The sequence below is a fragment of the Notothenia coriiceps genome, unplaced genomic scaffold (assembly GCF_000735185.1).
Source record: "Notothenia coriiceps isolate Sejong01 unplaced genomic scaffold, NC01 NC01_scaffold00004772, whole genome shotgun sequence".
Lineage (NCBI taxonomy): Eukaryota > Metazoa > Chordata > Actinopteri > Perciformes > Nototheniidae > Notothenia > Notothenia coriiceps.
The window spans coordinates 17,178-36,552 of NW_011337473.1; the positions used below are offsets into that span (position 1 = coordinate 17,178).

At 38.8% G+C, this 19,375-nt stretch overlaps 1 protein-coding gene across 2 annotated transcripts; it reads left to right on the plus strand.

Annotated features, from left to right (window-relative positions):
* Positions 1–861: 861 nt before the first annotated feature.
* Positions 862–15,828, plus strand: LOC104942541 (trans-1,2-dihydrobenzene-1,2-diol dehydrogenase-like). 2 transcript variants are annotated; one of them, XM_010767769.1, is made up of 11 exons: positions 862–1,108; positions 1,713–1,824; positions 2,014–2,142; positions 9,765–9,767; positions 11,311–11,455; positions 12,741–12,851; positions 13,311–13,377; positions 13,491–13,616; positions 13,988–14,168; positions 14,457–14,580; positions 15,187–15,828. In XM_010767769.1, exons 1-11 carry the CDS (start codon positions 1,019–1,021, stop codon positions 15,338–15,340), a joined length of 1,242 nt encoding a protein of 413 aa, XP_010766071.1. In that variant the 5' UTR covers positions 862–1,018; the 3' UTR covers positions 15,341–15,828. The 2 variants fall into 2 exon arrangements, with proteins under 2 accessions (XP_010766071.1, XP_010766072.1); XM_010767770.1 differs by lacking the exons at positions 9,765–9,767; positions 11,311–11,455; positions 12,741–12,851; ... (3 more) ...; positions 14,457–14,580; positions 15,187–15,828 and adding exons at positions 2,250–2,502; positions 2,624–2,748; positions 3,225–3,375; positions 4,325–4,768 and having other exon boundaries at positions 903–1,108; positions 2,014–2,177.
* The last annotated feature ends 3,547 nt before the right edge of the window (positions 15,829–19,375 follow it).

Here is a 19,375-nt window from a genome sequence, read left to right on the forward strand (position 1 = left end):
TGATAATAAAACACTTGTTGCAATGTCTGTAGTTTTAGAGTTCAGTTAAATCCATCCCCCCTCCCCCTTTTACTTTGGTGTTCGTGATCAAATCTGACCCCGGTCCTGTTTTGACTACTATTACATTAACACAAAAAACATGAATCATCACCAAATTTCATTTAACACCCTTTCAAACTGTAAATATTATATCGGACTACTGGTATACATGCAAAACTGCAGTAAATATACAAATGATAGACACTGAACATGTATTGCATGTGCCAGGTGTGATTCAATGGGGGGATGGGTACATAAGGGGTGGGGAACACAATCTAGTGTGTGTGTGTTTTATCTGATCCGGATGGTTACTAATTCCTTTTCTTTATTGCGGTCATTTTTTACCGGGAACGCCACCATGGGTGTTACAAAGTTGACTAAATTATCAAAAATTCAATGAAAGTAGTGACCAGCAATTGTTCAAATGTCTACTGTGAAGGATATCATAAAGCCTTAATGCAATAGAATGTAAAACAAAAAAGTTATGATTGATGAAAGTAGTAAATCGGTCAGATTTGACCCAAACACAACAGGAGGGTTAAATAACTTTTAGGTATCATCAGGAGTAGAAAAACTGACTATCAATAGCAAACGTTTATTTGACTGTACAAAGCATAAACTAAATGTACACAATTCTTGTACTCGCTTCGGATGAATTCTGGTACTACAGAGTATTTCTCTGCCTCCCACTTGGTGCATCCTGGGTAGGTTTTGAAACCTTAGAACAGCTCTTCTTATGACAGTCCTTGTCCCAACTTTAATAATAGTCATCGCGGTAAATGATACATGATGTATGCAACACAATACAGTCTCATCTGGATATCAATATTCTTTGCTATTCCTGTCCGATATGGAGGCGCCATCTACTGGAGATTGTTGAGGCTCCAGAGGCTGGGCTGATATCTCACGAGGGCAGAGGTCACTTAGCGAGGTATGTAACAGCTAAATTATGTTAGCTCAATTTGCTAGCTAACTTGCCATGGCTACACGCTGGGGAATATGCAGTGCAGGAAAAATAAGTCATGACTTCACGGTGGCTTTACGGACCCTGGCTCCCGAAAGCCACAAGGTAAGTGTCGAACTATAGTTCGTGTACTCCCAAAACCTTACACAAAGTGGGATTTTGTAAACATTCAAGGTCTGCTCTTTCTTTCTGAGCAAGTTATGTCAAGAAAGAAGGAAATCATTCATCATAAACTTGTAACTATCTACCGTTTTATCAATGTAACAGGTTTGCACTATAAAGGCTACTTTATTCTGTTTACATCTACAGTATGTAGTGCCTCCCATAAAGGAAGAGGAAATGTTTGTTAGATTGACATCCCCTTCCCACAAAAGCAATTAAACATGGTTACTTTGTATCACCACTCCTGGTTTTCTTTACCATCACTGAGTATGTGTCCAGGACTGTGTGTGGCAATGATTAAAATGATAGGATATATATAGGTTTATGTTTTAATCCTTAATTAAAGGATGGTTGCTCCTGCATTTCTGCTCACGTTTTAATTTGTATTCAAATGTTGGTAAATACAAAAATCAGGTTTGCTGCATTACTAAAACTATGTATATGTTTGTGTATGCACTATGCACCATGTACACCAAGGCAAATACCTTGTATGTGTCAACCTACTTGGTAATAAACCTGTTTCTGATTCTGATGTGTTCATCCTCAGGTAGTGGCTGTTGCAGCGAGGGATGTGAAACATGCTGAAGAATTTGCTAAAAAGCACAACATCCCACGAGTATATGGGAGTTATGATGAGTTGGCAAAAGATCCTGACATTGGTGTGTTCTTCTGTCAGCATATGGCTTTTCCTTTTGGTCCTAATTAAATCAAACTATTCCACTCAGCAGAAGTTTCTTCAAACTAGTCAATTAATCTCTAACAGCTCCAAGAATGCTAGTGGTTGCTGCTTTTCATGTCCTACTTGGAAGTGAATTCTTAAATCATTCTAAACACTACACTTGTTTTAGATGTGGTGTACATCGGCACCATCCATCCTTACCACCTGGCTACTGGCAAGCTCTTTATGAAGTCCAAAAAGAATGTGCTGATTGAGAAGCCCTTGGCCATGAATTTAAGGGAGGTGCAGGAACTCATCGGTGCAGCCCAAGACAACAGTGTCTTTCTCATGGAGGTAACTAACTCATTAATTACCAAAATCACATTTGCCATTGATCTGTTCAAACCATTCCATGTCTCTGTTCAGGCAATTTGGACACGTTTCTTTCCTGTAACCGTTGAAGTGAGGAGACTGCTGGAGCAGGGTGAAGTGGGTGATGTTCAGATGGTGAGGGCTGATCTGGGGGCTCCACTCACACACATCCCGCGCCTGGCTGAGAGGAAGTTGGGAGGGGGGGCACTGCTGGACCTAGGCATCTACTGTCTGCAGTTTATCTTCACGGTTTTCAACGGCGAGAGGCCTGAGTCCATCCAAGCAACGGGGCATTGCATAGACACAGGTGATTGTCTGCAGGAAGCCTATTCGCTAAGCAAATATTAAATACAACGTATATTCTTGCATAGAAACCAGATGTCTTTTATATATATCATTACAAAACGTTCATTAAATCCTTTGTTCAGGTGTTGATGGAACAGCAGTTTTGGTCCTAAAGTTCTCGGGAAACAGACTTGCAATTTGCACATGCTCAATCACCATGATGCTGACCTGTGATGCAGTTATCACTGGAACCAAAGGCACCATTAAGGTAATGGCATGCAACAAGAAAAGTATAAACATTTCCTCACAGGACCAAGTCAATTATTTTGACATTGTTATATTAGGTCATTGCTAGATAGAGAAATCACAGCCAAAAGTGTACATTTTTGCACCAATCTAGTTAACAGGAGCAGTAAAACATCTACTATCTAATTCAGGTGTTCGTTTTCTAATGTGTTTTGCAGCCCCTGGTGCTTCTAGTTTGCCTATATAATTATAGTCTTGTTGATTTATACATTTTTTCTAACTATAAAAAAGAGTTTAGCCCTGGTGAAATACTTTTCTTATCTTGGCACAATAGCTTAATCAACAACAAAAGTAAATATGATTGATTTACATGTTGGCATGAGCTCATTGCTGTGGCTGTTTGTTAATGATTCATGAAAACATCATCAAAGTACTGCAGAAAATGAACTATCTACAAATATGTATCCACAGTGAGTTACATTATACTTTCAACATCAGATACCTGACCATATGTGGTGCCCCACATCCTTGGAGGTGAATGGAAAGGAGATGCAGTTCCCCCTGCCAGAGGCCAGCATGCCACTAAACTTCACCAACAGCACCGGACTACGATATGAAGCTGAGGAGGTCCGCCAATGTTTGCTGAAAGGTAGTATTCTATAATGCATATAAAACAGAACATGAGTAGCATTTTTTTATTAATCTGGTAGTGATTGATCATCTTAATTTATTTACATTTTCAGTTATTTGCTATATCCAAATGTGAATGACCGATGTAAAGGGGACCTATCATGCAAAATGCACTTTTTGACATCTTTTATACATAAGTATGTGTCCCCGGTGTGTCGGGGAACTCACGCATCGTCAGAAAATAAAACCCTCTCTCTTTTCCTCCGTACCCAAATCTCTAAAAACGGGACTACAATGGAGCTGATCCAGATTTGCGTCCGATGTGACGTAATATCGGAAATGTAGGCTGGCTTTACACCCACGGCCCTATCAGAAAGTTGCTATCAGAAGCAATGCCCGACTGTTTTGGACGTAATATGGTCGGTGCATGTTTACATTAGCATCGCTAACACTCAGAGCTAACCTGTACCGCACAGCATGTGTGTGAAGAAACAGGAAATAAAAAGGAACTCACCTTGTGGTATAGCCGGCAAGAGAGAAAGCCTTTGAGCTCCATACTGTTTCAGAAATAATCCTCGATAATCCATGATATGGCGTTTCATCACCGCAGTATCTGCCGGTAGCATCTCCCGCATGAGCTCAGCCCCCTCCTTTTTTTTTTAAAGCTTTATACCCCAAATCAGCACTTGTGAAACAGGAAGTGAAATAGAGGGATATGAGGCATGGCTAGAATGGGTGATCTGTTTGGTATTTTGAGCAAAACACTTCATAGACATGTTTTTAATATATTTTTATATATCTGAGACCTGTGCTATTGCCTAAAAATAGCATGATAGGTGCACTTTAAGATTGAAATAACTTATATTAACTAATGAAATGTCAAAAAAATATATATATATTGAATGTTGATGGCCCTTGTTGTGTGATGTCTTAATGATCCTTATTTATAGTTGCTTGTTCCCCTCTAGGACTGAAGGAGAGTCCTGGGATGCCGTGGGCTCACTCCAGCCTGATAGCAGAAGTTTTAGATGAGGCCCGGAGGCAGCTGGGAGTGACATATGACCAGGACAACATCCAGTGATGTGTTTTCAGACTTGGTTAGGCACACTTGTACCTCAAAAAGAAAAAAGGAACAATTATACTCAAACATCCTATCGATTGTATGCCTTCATTGCCTTGTGATGGTTCTTGATGTTTTATGTGTGTTTACATTAACCTTACAGTGGCTTTCCCGTGAGGGGACAGTGTGATGATGGTTAGCCAGCATGCACAATAATGAATTATAGTAGGCTAAGCTTACACTAAAATCAAAGAAGACTAATTAAGTTAAGCCATCACTCTGCTTTTTTTGTTCCCTCTGTGTTCATCCTACTGTGACATGTGTGATAATAAAATAATACTAAGCTTGTCAATGGTTTTCATTTTTTGTATTTATTTTTTTCAAATTTGTTGTATTTCATCTAGTCTCTTGACGTTTTCTTGCACCAGCACACTAATGTCAAAAATATATCCGGGTTAGTTGTCATTGATTAAAATATAGAAATAAATAGGCCTATTAGCCTACATTTCCTGAATTAATTTTTCAGAATTCCCTTTCACTGCATGCATGTCACCGCTCGTTGCTCGGCAACTATACAGACGCTTTTTACTCTTCCGGAAGTGCGTGGCTGAGGAAATATGGCGCACAGAGCAGTGCATATATCAGTGGTATGCATTGCTTCAATCGATTCGTTAACTGCATTGTTTTTATCTATTTTCATCGCTTTTGCAGCATTTGAAACGGTGAACGCCGACAATGTGTTCAGTGCCAGCCACACGGCTACTGTACCCATCTCTGCCGCCAGGGATCTGCGGTAAGCTTCCTCACCCTACTCTTACTGTTAGCTAGCTACTCTTTGCTAACGTTACATTTGTATGTCATTTTGTATGTTTATGGTAAGTTTACTACGGATTCAGTTTCACGCTGTTCACCAAGGCTTTATTTTGTTATTCAGTTTGCCAGGCTTTAACACAAGTGTTGATAACCCCTGCACTGTTGTTGGGAGGCAGAGGTGTACCTGACTCCATTCAAAAACGTACACGTTTAACGACGTCTTCGGTATTATAACCATACTATCTTCGTAGACATATTCATGAATACAATTTACAAAACTCCATTGTGTTGAAGTGAATTTCGGCGTATAAATGGTACCTTAAGCAGCAACCTAATCACTTATTTTCCGCCCTACATCGAGTGTATGAGTAACATAACACGTTGCTGACGTAAATGAGAATCTGGTCTCATCTGGCGACTGGCGAGGCTGAACCGAATATGGTGGGTTATCCATAAATGATAAACCCCATAATGTCTGAAGACAAATCGAGTCGTATTTCCTACGTGTGCATTTGTTTGCAACATGGCTGTAGTGTACTGTTGTGCATATTGATCCAGCAGCTTGCAGTAATATTCCACAATATCACGGTGAAGTCAGTTCTAGGTTGGATATTCGGCAGACGGCCCCTCCGGCGTAATAGGACACAGGGGCGGACTGGCCATCTGTAGAATCTGGAGAACCACAGAATGGCCGGGTTGCGATCGGATAATCCAAAAATCAGCTCCTAACGTCTAACCCTATCGTCTATTCCTTGACCTCTGAGTGAAACGTCATGGGGTTAAGGGATAGTGGATGGGAGAATTCAAAAGGACTTAGGAGAAGAGACTGCGGTACTTAGTCTAGATCAGTGGTTCTCAAACTTTTTTCAATAATGTACCCCCTTTGAAAAAAAATTCAGCCAAGTACCCCCTGATCAGCGCAACAACTATTTGTTTGTGTGTCGTTCAGTATGCGTTTAAAGGTAAATACGTCTGCATTTCCTGCCAAATATAGCCTCAAAAAGATTAAAATATAATTAATGCAAATAAACTACTTCTACTAATAACAATAATCTTAATCAACTCAATAATATAAATACTATATTATTTTATTATAATATAGTTGTAATATAGTCAAGACAAGCTTATGAAATGCTCAAAAACTGATATTTCTTAAATCTGTATTCAAATGTAGTTCCCTCTGTCAGCAATGTATCAACAACTACACACACATTTCTATCAAAGTATTTCTCCTGTGTTGTCGGGTTGGACATGAATGAATGGACGTGTTATGAGTTAAGGGGAGGAGGCTTTAGCATCCACCATGAAATGTGCAAATTGACATAAAAATGAATAAAAGGGGAAAAAATTCTCCATGTTTTTTAGGCTGTAAACTTTAACTGTTATGTAAGCCAACTAGACAAACAGTCAGTGGCGGCTGGTGGAAAATATTTTTGGTGGGGCTGTTGATATAGTGAGTAAAACAAATTTTTTGGGGAGAAATGACCCCTTAAATTGGGACTTCTGGTGATGTAATGGCCCCATAAAATCGTGGTTCTAGGGCCAGGAACAACCAGGCTGAGTCGGGCTGAGTATGCTAAACTAACTGCGGTCAAGCCAGCCTCCACTCGGGAAAACCTAGTCAAGCCAGCCCTCAAGTGATATTGCGGTGCGCGAATATCCTATGCATTACGGTAGAGTCAAAAAGAATCATCCCTCTGTGTTTAGATGAGAATAAAACAAAAACTGTCCAGTATCAAAGACTCATTTCACTTCAGGGTGATAGCAGGACACCCCATCTAATCACTCAGAAAAAATCAGGACATTCTGATGTAGAGTTTCAAAATAAAAGACCTTTGAAATCTCATATAGTATGAGCTATCATCCACTGTTTTTTAGATGAGAATAAAACAAAAAACCTGTCCAGTTCAATAGATCCATCTCACTCCAGGGTGATAGCAGGACACCCCATCTAGTCACTTCAGAAAAAATCAGGAAAACATTCTGATGTAGAGTTTCAAAATAAAACCTTTGAGGTCTCATATATGAGCATCATCCCTGTTTTTGGATGAGAATACAAACAAAGACTGTCCAGTATCATAGATCCATCTCACTCGCAGGGTGATAAGCAGGACACCCATGTTCGTCACTCAGAACAAATCAGGACATTCCTGATGTCACAGTTTCACCAATAAAGAGACCTTTGAAGTCTCACATATGAGCTATCATTCCCTGTCTCCCAAAGTCTTTTATTTTGAAACTGTACATCAGAATGTCCTGATTTTTTCTGAGTGACTACATGGGCCTTATTTGATTATTTCAGTAAAAACTAACGTTCGTATTCTCCTTTTGATTATAATACTGATGAACGTTCAAAACAAAGCACTTTGGCAAGTTACCACATACGTTTTAAAATGCTTAATAAGCAGCGTAACTATCATCTTCTCAGCCAGTAATCGGTTGTTTCCGTGAACGGCCGACTGTTGTGTGACGGCAAATTTGCTGTCGGCTGCAAGGCCATTGTGGGGCAAGCATTTCTCCTCTCCTTTAGTAAAGGCCCTGACACACCAGGTCCGAAATTGGCCGTTTTCGTTAGTGACGGACGACGAAGCGTGCCCGGTCGCCAAACTCCAATGTTGTGTGTCCCGTACGTGGCCGTGGACACGCCTTTGTTGGCTTTATTTTTTTTTTTTCATGGTCGACGCACGGCCGATTCAACATGTTGAATCGCCCTCGCGTCCGCCCACAGGCAGTCGGACAAGAAATCAGTCCTGATTGGCTGTTCAGCTAGCGAATCAGTGGCAATGAGAAGCGAAACGGTTGCTTGGAATGTCTCCCCCAAGCAACACTACCAATGGCTGATAGCTCCAAGTTACGACGACGAAACATGTTTTTCCGATGGACGAGACGTGAAAATGGAATGCCACGCTATTTGTTGTTTTTTTAGAATCATCACGCATCTGTTCTATCTTTCTCCTGTCTTCCGGTTGTTGCCTCTTTTAATGATGAATACACACTACCCGCCGCCTGCTGGTTAAAGGAGAGTATTGCCACTCAAGCATGCGCAGTTCCGTACGTCCCTCGCCCTGAAGTCTTTGCGGTGTGTTCCAGTTGGCGACAACAATGGGCAGACGCAGGAAGAACTACGGCGACCGCAACAGTCGGCGTCGGTGAGTTTCTCTGGTGACATGCGCTTTGTGTGTCCCAGAGGCCTTAAAGGGAGGTCCAGTGGATTCCTAAGTCTAAAGGAAAGTTTGAAACCTCCTTTCCTTTCATTTCGAGAATCTGGATAGTGCACTTAACATGGCTGCCAACTGATGTACTTCCGGGTCATTTCACTTGGTTAAGGAAAGGTTCCTAAGCTAAATGCACTTACTGGAAACGAAACCTCGGTGTTGTGCCGCAAGGTTGAAGGCTTGCCTGTAGATTGCAGCCATGTTCGGCGTTCGTCTAGTTTATACGCTTTTTTCTCCTCTTTTGAATGATATATTGTCCCATCCAGATTAAACCGGCAAACGGCTGATAAATAATAGTGCATCAATTGCGAGGTGGCTCATTTTAAGGACACAATCTTCGTATTGGAACAAACTTCGTTTCATTAAGTTAGTTATTTAAGGTTTAGTCTTTAAAAAACTTTTCAATTTTTTCAAGTAGCTTTTATGTCATGGAGACTCATGAGAGAATTGACTCAATATCATCCACCATTGTATTACTACACTGGACAAGCTAGAGCACCTCATTCATATTTTTGGTGCTTTTTTGGTTATAAATTAATTATTTAAAAATTTTAATGAAACCTCTTGGCTTTTTAAGGTTACCTTATGCCTGACTTTCCTCTTTAGCTTTTATGTATAATGTCATGGGGGGGGCCCAAAAAAACTATTTTTGTATTGTGTAATCTTTCAGTTGTATGCTTATTGTATCAATTAATCATTTTCCTGTTGAACAGTTTTGCCACAATTCAGCTTTATCAACAAACAACCCAACGTAANAGGATTTATTTAAGTGTACGTCGGCTTATATTTAAAAAAATGTCTTATATGCTAGTTTTTATCTTGTATGTTTGTATGTAGTTTCTTAACACTCAGTTGTGGAGAGCTGAAATGTTAGAATGTCATTGTACAGTCCAACTGCCTGTTATACCTTATATACGGTATATGACGATAAACGGATATCTTGAATCTCTATAACATAGCGACTAAACGATATGGATAATTAAGCTCTTTGTATTATTAGGAGAACAGGAAAAAGACGAGATGAAGGTTGTTCTAAAGTCACTCAACACAGCTTTAGTATTCTCAAGTTCCCTAAGACACATCTTTAAATAAATAAATCTCCGTCTGATACCCTGACTGTCGTTCATCTTGTGGAACAGGCCGTACGCTCCGAAGACGCCCAGCAGCTCCACCACGATCACTCCTTTCATCAGATTCTTAGCCAGAGGAGCCAGGGAGGCTGGGTTAGGAGGCATCTGAGAGAAAACACACAGAAACACACTTAGCATACATATAATATATTTAAAAGGAATAAAGGTATTCTGATTCTGAACATGGAAGCTGGTAGAAATAGTTTTTCACAGAGGCATCTGGGGAGAAAACGAGGGGTTACGTATGCGAACCCTTGTTATATAAACACAGGCTCCGCCCTCTACTGTACTCTATGGCTACTCCCCTTGATCATATCATGCAAGCATTCATCCACTGAGACTTCTATAGATGTAGCCGGCCCCGGGGCGGGCCTACCTGGATGCGCACGCATCTCACTGCATAAAAGGAGGCCCCGCCTCCTGACTGTCATCCTACACTTCTCTTCAGCAAGCAGCATAGGACAGAGAGGGCCCACGAGTAGAGGGATCCGCCTGTGTTTATACAACAAGGGTTACCATACGTAACCCCTCGTTATATCTCTCACAGGCTATCCGCCCACTGTACCCATAGAGTCCAGTAGAGGGCGGAGCCCCGGTGTATACACGCGCTGTCGTCCCACAAAAACACTGTTCCATCTCACTGTCTCTGACCGGCTTTCTGGTTAGCAGCCGCTGCGCCTCACTCACCTCTCCCTCGGTCGTAACCGTGGAGAAGTTGGGGCTGCGGCTGACAGAGCACACTCTGACGCACTTACCTCACGAAGGTGTGCTCGGAAGACAGCGCTGAAGTCTCCCACCCTCCGCCCATAGGCGAACTGAGAGAGTCCTCAGCCCTGTAAGTACTCGTAGGCTACACCCTGGAAGGCAACACGCAAATACTTTCTGTGTTTCGGAGCAATCTCGACATGAAAGTAAGCGTCCTTCAGGTCGATGGTTTTGAACCAATCGCCTGGCTGCACCAGCCCCAGTAACTGTTTTATAGTTAACATCTGGAATGTTCTGTGTGCAATGTGGAGATTCAGGATGCGAAGATCCAGAATGGGGCTGAATTCGCCTGTCTTCTTGGGAACCAGGAAGTACAGGGAATAGTGCCCCTCTGCCTTGAGTGTGCACAGCAGACACTGCCTGTTTTTGCACCAGGGCCTGAACCTCATCTCCTAGGGATGATAGCTTTGCCTCTCTTTACTCAAAAAAACAAAACAATGATGAGTCCTATAGGGTGCATTTGATATATAACGCAGTGCAGCATGGTAGAGTGGGACAAGTTTGGCCAAAACAGTGGGACAGGCAAATCTATAAATGGTATCACCGTAGTCCAGCTGGGACAGGAATAAGCCAGAGACCAACCTTTTACGGGATGAAGTTGAAAAATAACATTTAAGTCTTCAGATTACTGTCCAACCAAAAGCCCACACATTTGTATGTATCGACAAACTCAACAGAGACGCCATCAAGGGTGTCAATGGAGAGGCAAGAGGACGCTGACTTGGGAGCAAAAAGCATTGCTTTGGTTTTCTTACTGTTCAAAAGCAGTTTGGAATCAAGAAGTGCATGCTGCAGCGTGATAAAATCAGATTTTAAATTGGAAACGGCCATATCCAGTCTTGCCTGTGAACCTATTGAAACCCCAGCCCTTTATGGTTGAAAATGTTTTTTTTTCTTTTTTCTATACTTTAAATAATACATATTAATAGTTGTTTTTCAAAATGCACATTTGGCTTCTCTTTTGGATCTAGAAAACGGAGGCCCTTTCATAGACCAGGTTCTGGTATTGCAAAACTACGCTGAGGGATGGACTGATGGGAAATGGGAGGAAAAAGTTGATGAGCGGCCATGCATTGACAAGTTGATGTACTCCAAAGATAAACAGGGCTACCACAGGTAAAGAAACACACTGCAAAGAATCTGCATTTAAAAAAACACTAAGACTTAATTAACAAGATTACCACTTCATCTTCATTATCTTTTATAAACCATGCTAGTTGTCATTAGGCTGATGTTTTCTGAATACCTTTTTCTTTTGACACCCTCAACATTAGATTAGATTGAAATTCTCGGCATTGTGATTGAAATTCTTTTTGCTACATTGACTGGAAAATGAGGAAGGATAATGACAGTGCGAACAGTACACAGACAAGTATTCACGCTCTATTTAACCATCATTTCTGCCAAACTCTCACAGGGTCTGCATATTTAACTGAGACTTAGGCTGGCCATAAACATATCTGCTTATAGTCCAAACATGATAAACACATCAAAACGGAGGCGCCACCCGAGGATTAGAATGGATAAATGATTCCTCATATGAAAAGTACATTCTTATATCATCATAAGCATAAAGTCTAAAGTTTAAATATAGTAAACTATGTGTTAACAGATAGAAATTAGCTGGGATGAATGTTCGATTTGATTGCTTCTTGGTTCAAAACACTCTTTTATTCAATATTCTGTTAAAAGTGTTGCCAATTTCAGTATCTACTCCAGTCCCTTTACAAAAAAGAATAAGAATGTGGAAGATTGCCGCATAAGCAGAGTAAATTGTGTGTCTTGGACTTAAACAAAAAAATTGTTTACTGCATCTTTAAGACATTTTTAGGTTCAAGTTTTAAAAAAATTAGAAATGCTGCCTGTTACGTAAATACAATTGATAGGATTTACTTTAATAAAATGTTAACATTATAACATATCACGATCATCGTATGAGTAGCAATACACAAATCTTGGTGGAAAAAAGTAATCTAAAGTTTTTATTTGGAAATAAGAAGAAATAAAGTACAAGATTTCTCCGCCCCACTTTTTTGTTCCTGCCCTCTAATTTTTCCCGCATGAAAAAAGAGATTTATTAAGCTTAAGTGCCAAACAAAATGAATTTTAATTAAAGTAGAATAACTCAGGAGACATAATTCAGACAGTTGGACAAAGATAATCTTGATCCTTAACTACATAGGTTGTTCTGCCTACCTTTTTGTATCCTGCCCTCTATTAGAAGGCAGATTTTGTTCTTTATTGTTCCCACATTTATTTATTAAGATTGATTATGCTTAAGTGCAAAAGAAAATTAGTTTGAATGATATCCATCTCTTCTTTCTTGCCCATATCCCTCTTCTCTCCATCCATTTAAAAATGTTGCCTTTATTTTGTTTGTGTTTGTGTGTGTGTTACCAAGGGGCTGGTTTTGGGGCTACGAGGAGACGAGAGCTCGAAATGTAACGTGTATATCAGCCCAAGGGCATGCCTCCATCATGTCCCCTGTCCTCCTGAAGAACATCACGGCGACGTGAGTCTACTGAGCAACAATCTGATATAAACTGCAAGGACTATACACATACTGTACATATAGAGCAGCTCATTTGACATAATACAGTATAATCTTCTGACTTTAACTAGCATTCCTAGCTTCTAAAGTGAACTTTAATATGTAACTGATAACCATTACTAATCTCATCATACATTTTATATGACAGGTGTAGCTAATTGACTATATAATATTTGAGTCAACAAACAACCAATATGACGGAAACGAAAATGATCGGTCCAAACGTATCAGTCACTATCTAAAGTATTCAGTATCAATCCTTTATAAGACAGCCACACGTCATTCTTTTATATGTAAAATACCTGAAAGATTATCTGACTTGATTGTTACTTAAATGTCGTAAAGTTTACAGTTCGGATTTTAGTTTGACCTTGTTGATACTGACTTGGATTAATCTCTTTGTACCGCACCCTTTTGCAGGTCGGTTATGCTTGACCGAGCAGAGACACTCCTCCATGATCACTATGCTGGAAAGGATTACTGGGATGTAAGCCATCGGTTTATATCAATTAAATAATCTAGGTTTCAGGCAATACATAACACTTTTTTTGTGTGTCATTTGGAACTTTGGAAATGTTGAATTTTCTGTGTTTTGTGTAGACCCGCCGCAGCATGGTTTTTGCCAAGCACCTGAGACTCATAGGAGATGACTTCAGAGCAAAGTACCTGAACTCCTCAGATGACAGAGACTTTACTATTTACAGTGAGGACTGGACTCGCATGAAAGTGAGTACATTTTTCTGATTGTGGCATGATTATGGGATTGTACAAGTGGAATAAAGATTGTGGAAATGTACAGTATATTATCCAAGTATTTACCATGTGAGTCCATTTGCATCATGTGAATTTGACTCTTTTGTCTTTGAGAATGTTTTACATTTTTGAGCTTATCATCTCACGCACACCCTTTACTGCTCTGTTTGCTGTCAGATTTCATTGGGATGATGTGAAAAATATGCCTGCTGTTAAATCATCTGTATGTACAGTATGTATGAATGTGCTGCTTGAGTTTGCATTTGTTTATTTTCCAAATTCAATCAATCAAGTTTCAGCAATAATTTAACAATGTTCCGTCTCTTTATTTATTTCCTCCTCAGGCCAAGTTGGGCTCGGCTAAAGGGGGTCCATATCTGGGGGTCCACCTGCGCAGGAAGGACTTTATCTGGGGTCATCGGGAGGATGTACCCAGCCTTAAAGGAGCAGTGAAAAAAATACGCAGCTTGATGAAGAAGCACAAACTTGAAAAAGTGTTTGTTGCAACAGATGCCGATGAGGAAGGTAAAGACATACGGTCTTTAGACAATTTCAAATTGTATTTGATTTAAAAGGCTTTGTGATTTTCGTTTTTAATCGGGAGTGAAAACATTCTAAATCCTTTCGTACTGCATTGATAAAATAAAATATGATTGCATTGTTTTATAATGATAATGTTACTGTAATAGGACAACTAGAATTAATAATAATAGCTTACCTACTGTATAGCAGTCATTATAGTGACTTCTATTCAAGTATATTCGCTATAAATGCTACTGTCTATAATCCTGTTTAATGTATGTCACTTTGTAGAGTCGAAGGAGCTGAGAAGGTTGTTGCCAGACATGGTGCGGTTTGAGCCGTCCAACGAGGACCTGGAGCTCTTCAAAGATGGGGGGGTGGCCATCATCGACCAGTGGATATGTGCCCATGCAAGGTAAATAATTGTTATGGTGTTTTTACATGTATTCATTACGAAATAACGAGTTGATCCAATATTGGGAAATGATTTAGTAACAGTTGCAGCAGTGTGTTCAGGCATTACAATGTAAATATCTTTAAAGGTGGAAAAAACTATAAACATAATTAAATAAAACAAAAATAAAAACAATGAACAGCTGCAAGTCTATGCACATATCTAAAGTAGAAAAGACATGAACCACAAGAATACTCCACATAACATTTTCTAGATAATTTAGAAAGTTCTATAATATAGAAATCAGAAAACATATATAGATATGATAGTGTATAAATGACAGGGTATTTGTATCAGACAACAAAATGACACATTTCATAGGTTAATGACCTTCTTGGTAATAAAGTAATTGGTTCTTACTGTGTTTTCAATTTGATAACAAAGGTTTTGCAACACCAAATACCTCAGATATTTCAGCAGCCTTGCCACTCTCATTCCGTACCATAGAAAATGTTTCCACTTGAAAAACCAGTTCTAGATGTACATGCCTATCTCTTTGCATGTCGCGTGAACATGTCATTTCCCAAGGTTGCACGTCTCTTGCATCACTGTTTTTCTTTTCATCAGATATTTCATTGGAACTTCAGTGTCCACCTTCTCTTTCCGGATCCATGAAGAGAGGGAGATTTTGGGTTTTGACCCCAAAGCGACATACAATCGTTTCTGCGGGGACAATGAGAAGGAATGTGAACAACCCACACACTGGAAAATTGTTTATTGATGCAACCACTCACTTTCCTGACACACACAAGTGCCAACAGCAGTGTTAAAAGGGACAATTATTTGTATGGAATTTTAAAATATATTTTTACTGTTTAATGGGGTATTATCTTTTGTTTACTTTTTATGGTTTCAGAATTGTGCAATCAGGTCTGATGTGACCACTGTGACTGAACCTTATACAATGCCAAGACTTGGCTGCCAAACATGTATAACTGTAATCTGAAAATCTGCAAACATTTATTTTGGTTTTATGTGGAATATTTATCTTTTATTGACAGCTTCATTTTTTAAACATAATTCCTCATATTTATTACCAGCACCACTGGTGAGAAAAAGTGACTTATAAAGACTGCAGAAGAGTGTTGTTTGAAGTGTTGTGGTGCAGTATTATCAGTTTACTTTGTGAGATTCAAAGATGTTGAGTATCTATACGTTATTTAAATATACAATTACATTTTTCAAAAATAACCCCACAAAATGGTGAATGAACAATCGTATATTGCATTTTTAATAAAAGGTGCCCTGTGGAACTTTTTGAAGACAAGTAAAGCTGTGTTTACAATTTCTTTTCAAATATGTATTTTGTTACCCAGTGTTATTTAAGTACTTCACACATTTCCCTATAAATTAGTAAGGAGCTGAATATTTCTAGCTCACAATTTTTTCAAATTAAGTGCATTTGGTTTCTTTTCTACCTTGTTTCTGTGATGTGAATTATGTTCCCTTTATGCATTGCCAGTATTAACATTTGTTACATGAAATTTCATATTATATATATTATTGGTGTTTGAAAAGTAGGAAATATGAAAGTCATCATAATGAATATCATGATGATTTTTGATGGTGCTTAACTTAATTTTCTTTTTTCTTTATGTGATTGGCATTGACCATGATAGTATCTTTGCTTATTAAAATATGTTTTAAAGGAATTCAAACGCCACAAATTAGCCACTATCTCTTCAACACTTGCTAGCCATGGAGCTGTCCTGAACACACCCTTTTTTTCATTCCTGAAGATGCCCGTGTTTTGATTAAAACATGTTTGGTGTGGGCTTTGTCTCAAGACTTGCTTTATACAGTAGTTGTATTATTTTCATGGTAAATGAAAGATTTTAGGCGGGTTTAAACATGGCATTTGTGATTATGTTTAACGTTTGCTTATATTTTCCTATCTCTATATTTTAATCTCAACGAGAAGTCAATAGCTCAAGTTTAGAAATGGTGATGTTAAACATTGTTTGATTATAAGAGGTTAACTCTTTAAAGTATGTTATTGTTGTTAGGAATGTTTATTTATTCACATTTCTTGACAAAAAGAGTGTGATTGAGGCGTTCCAACATCAGGATGTTATATGTATGTAGTCTTTACAGCCGCAGAGATTTCTTGTATGACTTTTATGATTTTTCGCTGCATGTATGAAGATGAAAAACCAGTAAGACTACTTTGATGATGGAATTCACTTGATGCATAACAGTATGATAGTGTCATATGTCACCTATGCTCTCAGTTGGCCCAACCCTGAGGCTTTCTATTGTCCTTTGTTTTGCTTCGTTTGAAATGTCTGGTAATGGTAAAAGTTAACTGGCACATGTTAACCTGATAGTTCAGGCTCCACTCTTTATGTACAATTCTGCTGAGTCACTCAGCTGTGTATTTATCAGTTGCAATTAAGTACACCCACACAGGGGGTGTGTGTTTGTGTATGAAAGTGAAGTTAAAAATGACATTAATTTAAGCTACATCAGGCTATAGTCACATAGAAATCTGATTAAAGGAAAAAAAGAATTCTCAAATCTTGAATCTAATCTTGTGCAAATGAAGCAATTGTGATGGTATTTATTTTTACATTTCAAATCATATACTTTAGTTTAAAAATAACATTTGGTCAGTTTTTCTTGGCTTTCTTTCATTTGTTTTCTCAAGATAGTCATACGATGTGCAGCTTTATGCAAATACACTGCATTGATTTGTTTCTTTTCCCTGTGGATCCCCTATACAGAGATGTACCCTGGAGACCATCCTCAACAACATCGTACTGACATTAGCAGAGTGTATTCTGATGCTTAGTTGCTCTGTCCCCTTTAAACCAATGCTCTTGCTTGTATAACATACATATCAAATGTTTTGTAACATTACATCTTATTCACACATTCATCTTTCCTCTATTAATCACTTTTCTAACCTAAACCCAGAAGTCTTACCCTGAAGAGGAACTGACACATTATACTGCTGTTCAAACACAGGAAAAGCTCAACAAATATGTGATCAACCTTTTTTTAAACATTTTTACAGAAATGTGTATTATTAGAAATGTAAGACTACGCTTTAATGTTCAAAGGAATCAGGTAGCTTGATCCAAATTAGCTTAATTCTATATATTTTTTAAAACATCTTAAATAAGCTTTAGTAATACATTATGTCAGATACGCTATGATTAGCTTAAAATAGAATGACATTATATAAAGGGCACCTTGAGTACAGATATTACCGTGTTCCCTGAAGTCAGGTGCCATACTGTGTAGTCAGGCAGGTCGCAGCCGTACACGCCCCTCTTCAGATTTACCTTTTCACACATACAGGTTGAGCTACTCACATAAGCAGCAGGCAACAACAGAAGTGAAGGTTGTTTATCCTGTGCAGAAATCGCTGGGTCATTATTTTTGTTTAGAATTTTTGGGGTTTTGAGCGTGATTTTCTCTTTTATTTTGAATCGTCTGATGGAAAGGGCATCCTGCTAGGGGCCAGCTCGCGCCATGTTCTTCGTTATCCTGCGCTCTACCGTCAGATAACACATCGTTTTCAACAGTAAAGAGGACACACGCAAGCAGGTCAGGCTCACACTTTATTAATAAAAACATTTAACAGTGACTTCTTTTATATTGTCAATTATTAACGCATTTTCATTACGTGATTTATGCATGTGGATTTGTGAGAAACTTTATTTGTGTCCACGTTCAGTTTACTACTAGGCTATATCAAAGTATGACACAAAATAAGATAAATTGAATTATGCACGTGTCATACATATTGTAAGACTAGTATGTTTAACTGCTACCTTCAATGTCGACTTTACAGTTGACTCATTGATTTTAAAACAGGGTCCAATCTGTCTTCCTCCACACATGGAGTTTCCCAGTTTTCAGGGAAATGTATTTCTTTTTGTTCTTTGAGCACCATAGGAACTTAGTTCATGATAACTTGAAAACTTTCAAGTCCCGCCTGAAGACCCACTTCTTGTCCCTCGCTTTCGAGTCAGTTTGAGCTATGTTTTTATCGATTTGTATGCTTTTATTGTCTGTCCATAGCCTTTATGTGCCTTTTATCTATTCTTATGTGTGCCTTTTATCTATTATTGTAATATTATATTTTATTATAATGTGATGTTTGCTGCGAAGCACTTCGGTAAACCCTTTGATTAACAATTCAGATAATCATTTAATCATAGAAATGACTCAAACTGAAAATGAAGAAAATGCTATCTCAAAAAAAAAATGTATTTCAGCTTTTCTCAGGTTCTTATCACAGTAACCTGAAAATCTTTAGATTTACGACTGATTAAACAAAAACATTTAAAGACATCACCTTGGACTGTGAGAAACAGGGATGGACATGTGTCAATATTTCTTTTACATTTTATAGATAATTTAAAACAGGAAATAAATGCATTGATTGATCATTCTCATATGTTTTTTTTTGTTTCTAGCCTCCTCTCCTGATGGCCTTTTTCCGGCAGCTGAAGCTTCTCCTCTGGAAGAATGGGCTCGCAGCCATCAGACAGCCAGTAAGTGACTTCCAAGAGCTGGGCAATTCTATTTCGATACAAGCACATGGATTCTTAAGAAGGATTTGGGGGAATAAATCACATACAGCACCTTTAACGGAGGGATGCTCCATATTTCAGGATTAATGAACCATTTATCCCTTAACATATGTGACCCCCTCTATCGAAATCAGTCGGAAGTTGCAACGGCTCATTTCAAAATAAACGTGGATTTGCGTAAAAAACTATTTTTTCGGGGTTCGGGTGTTTTG

Bases quoted from the DNA above. Each gene is read 5' to 3' on its own strand.
- LOC104942541 (XM_010767769.1), top strand. From the start codon at position 1,019: ATGGCTACACGCTGGGGAATATGCAGTGCAGGAAAAATAAGTCATGAC. The intron at 1,109-1,712 runs GTAAGTGTCGAA...GTTCATCCTCAG, and splicing joins TGGCTCCCGAAAGCCACAAG to GTAGTGGCTGTTGCAGCGAG. The intron at 13,378-13,490 runs GTAAGCCATCGG...TGTTTTGTGTAG, and splicing joins CTGGAAAGGATTACTGGGAT to ACCCGCCGCAGCATGGTTTT.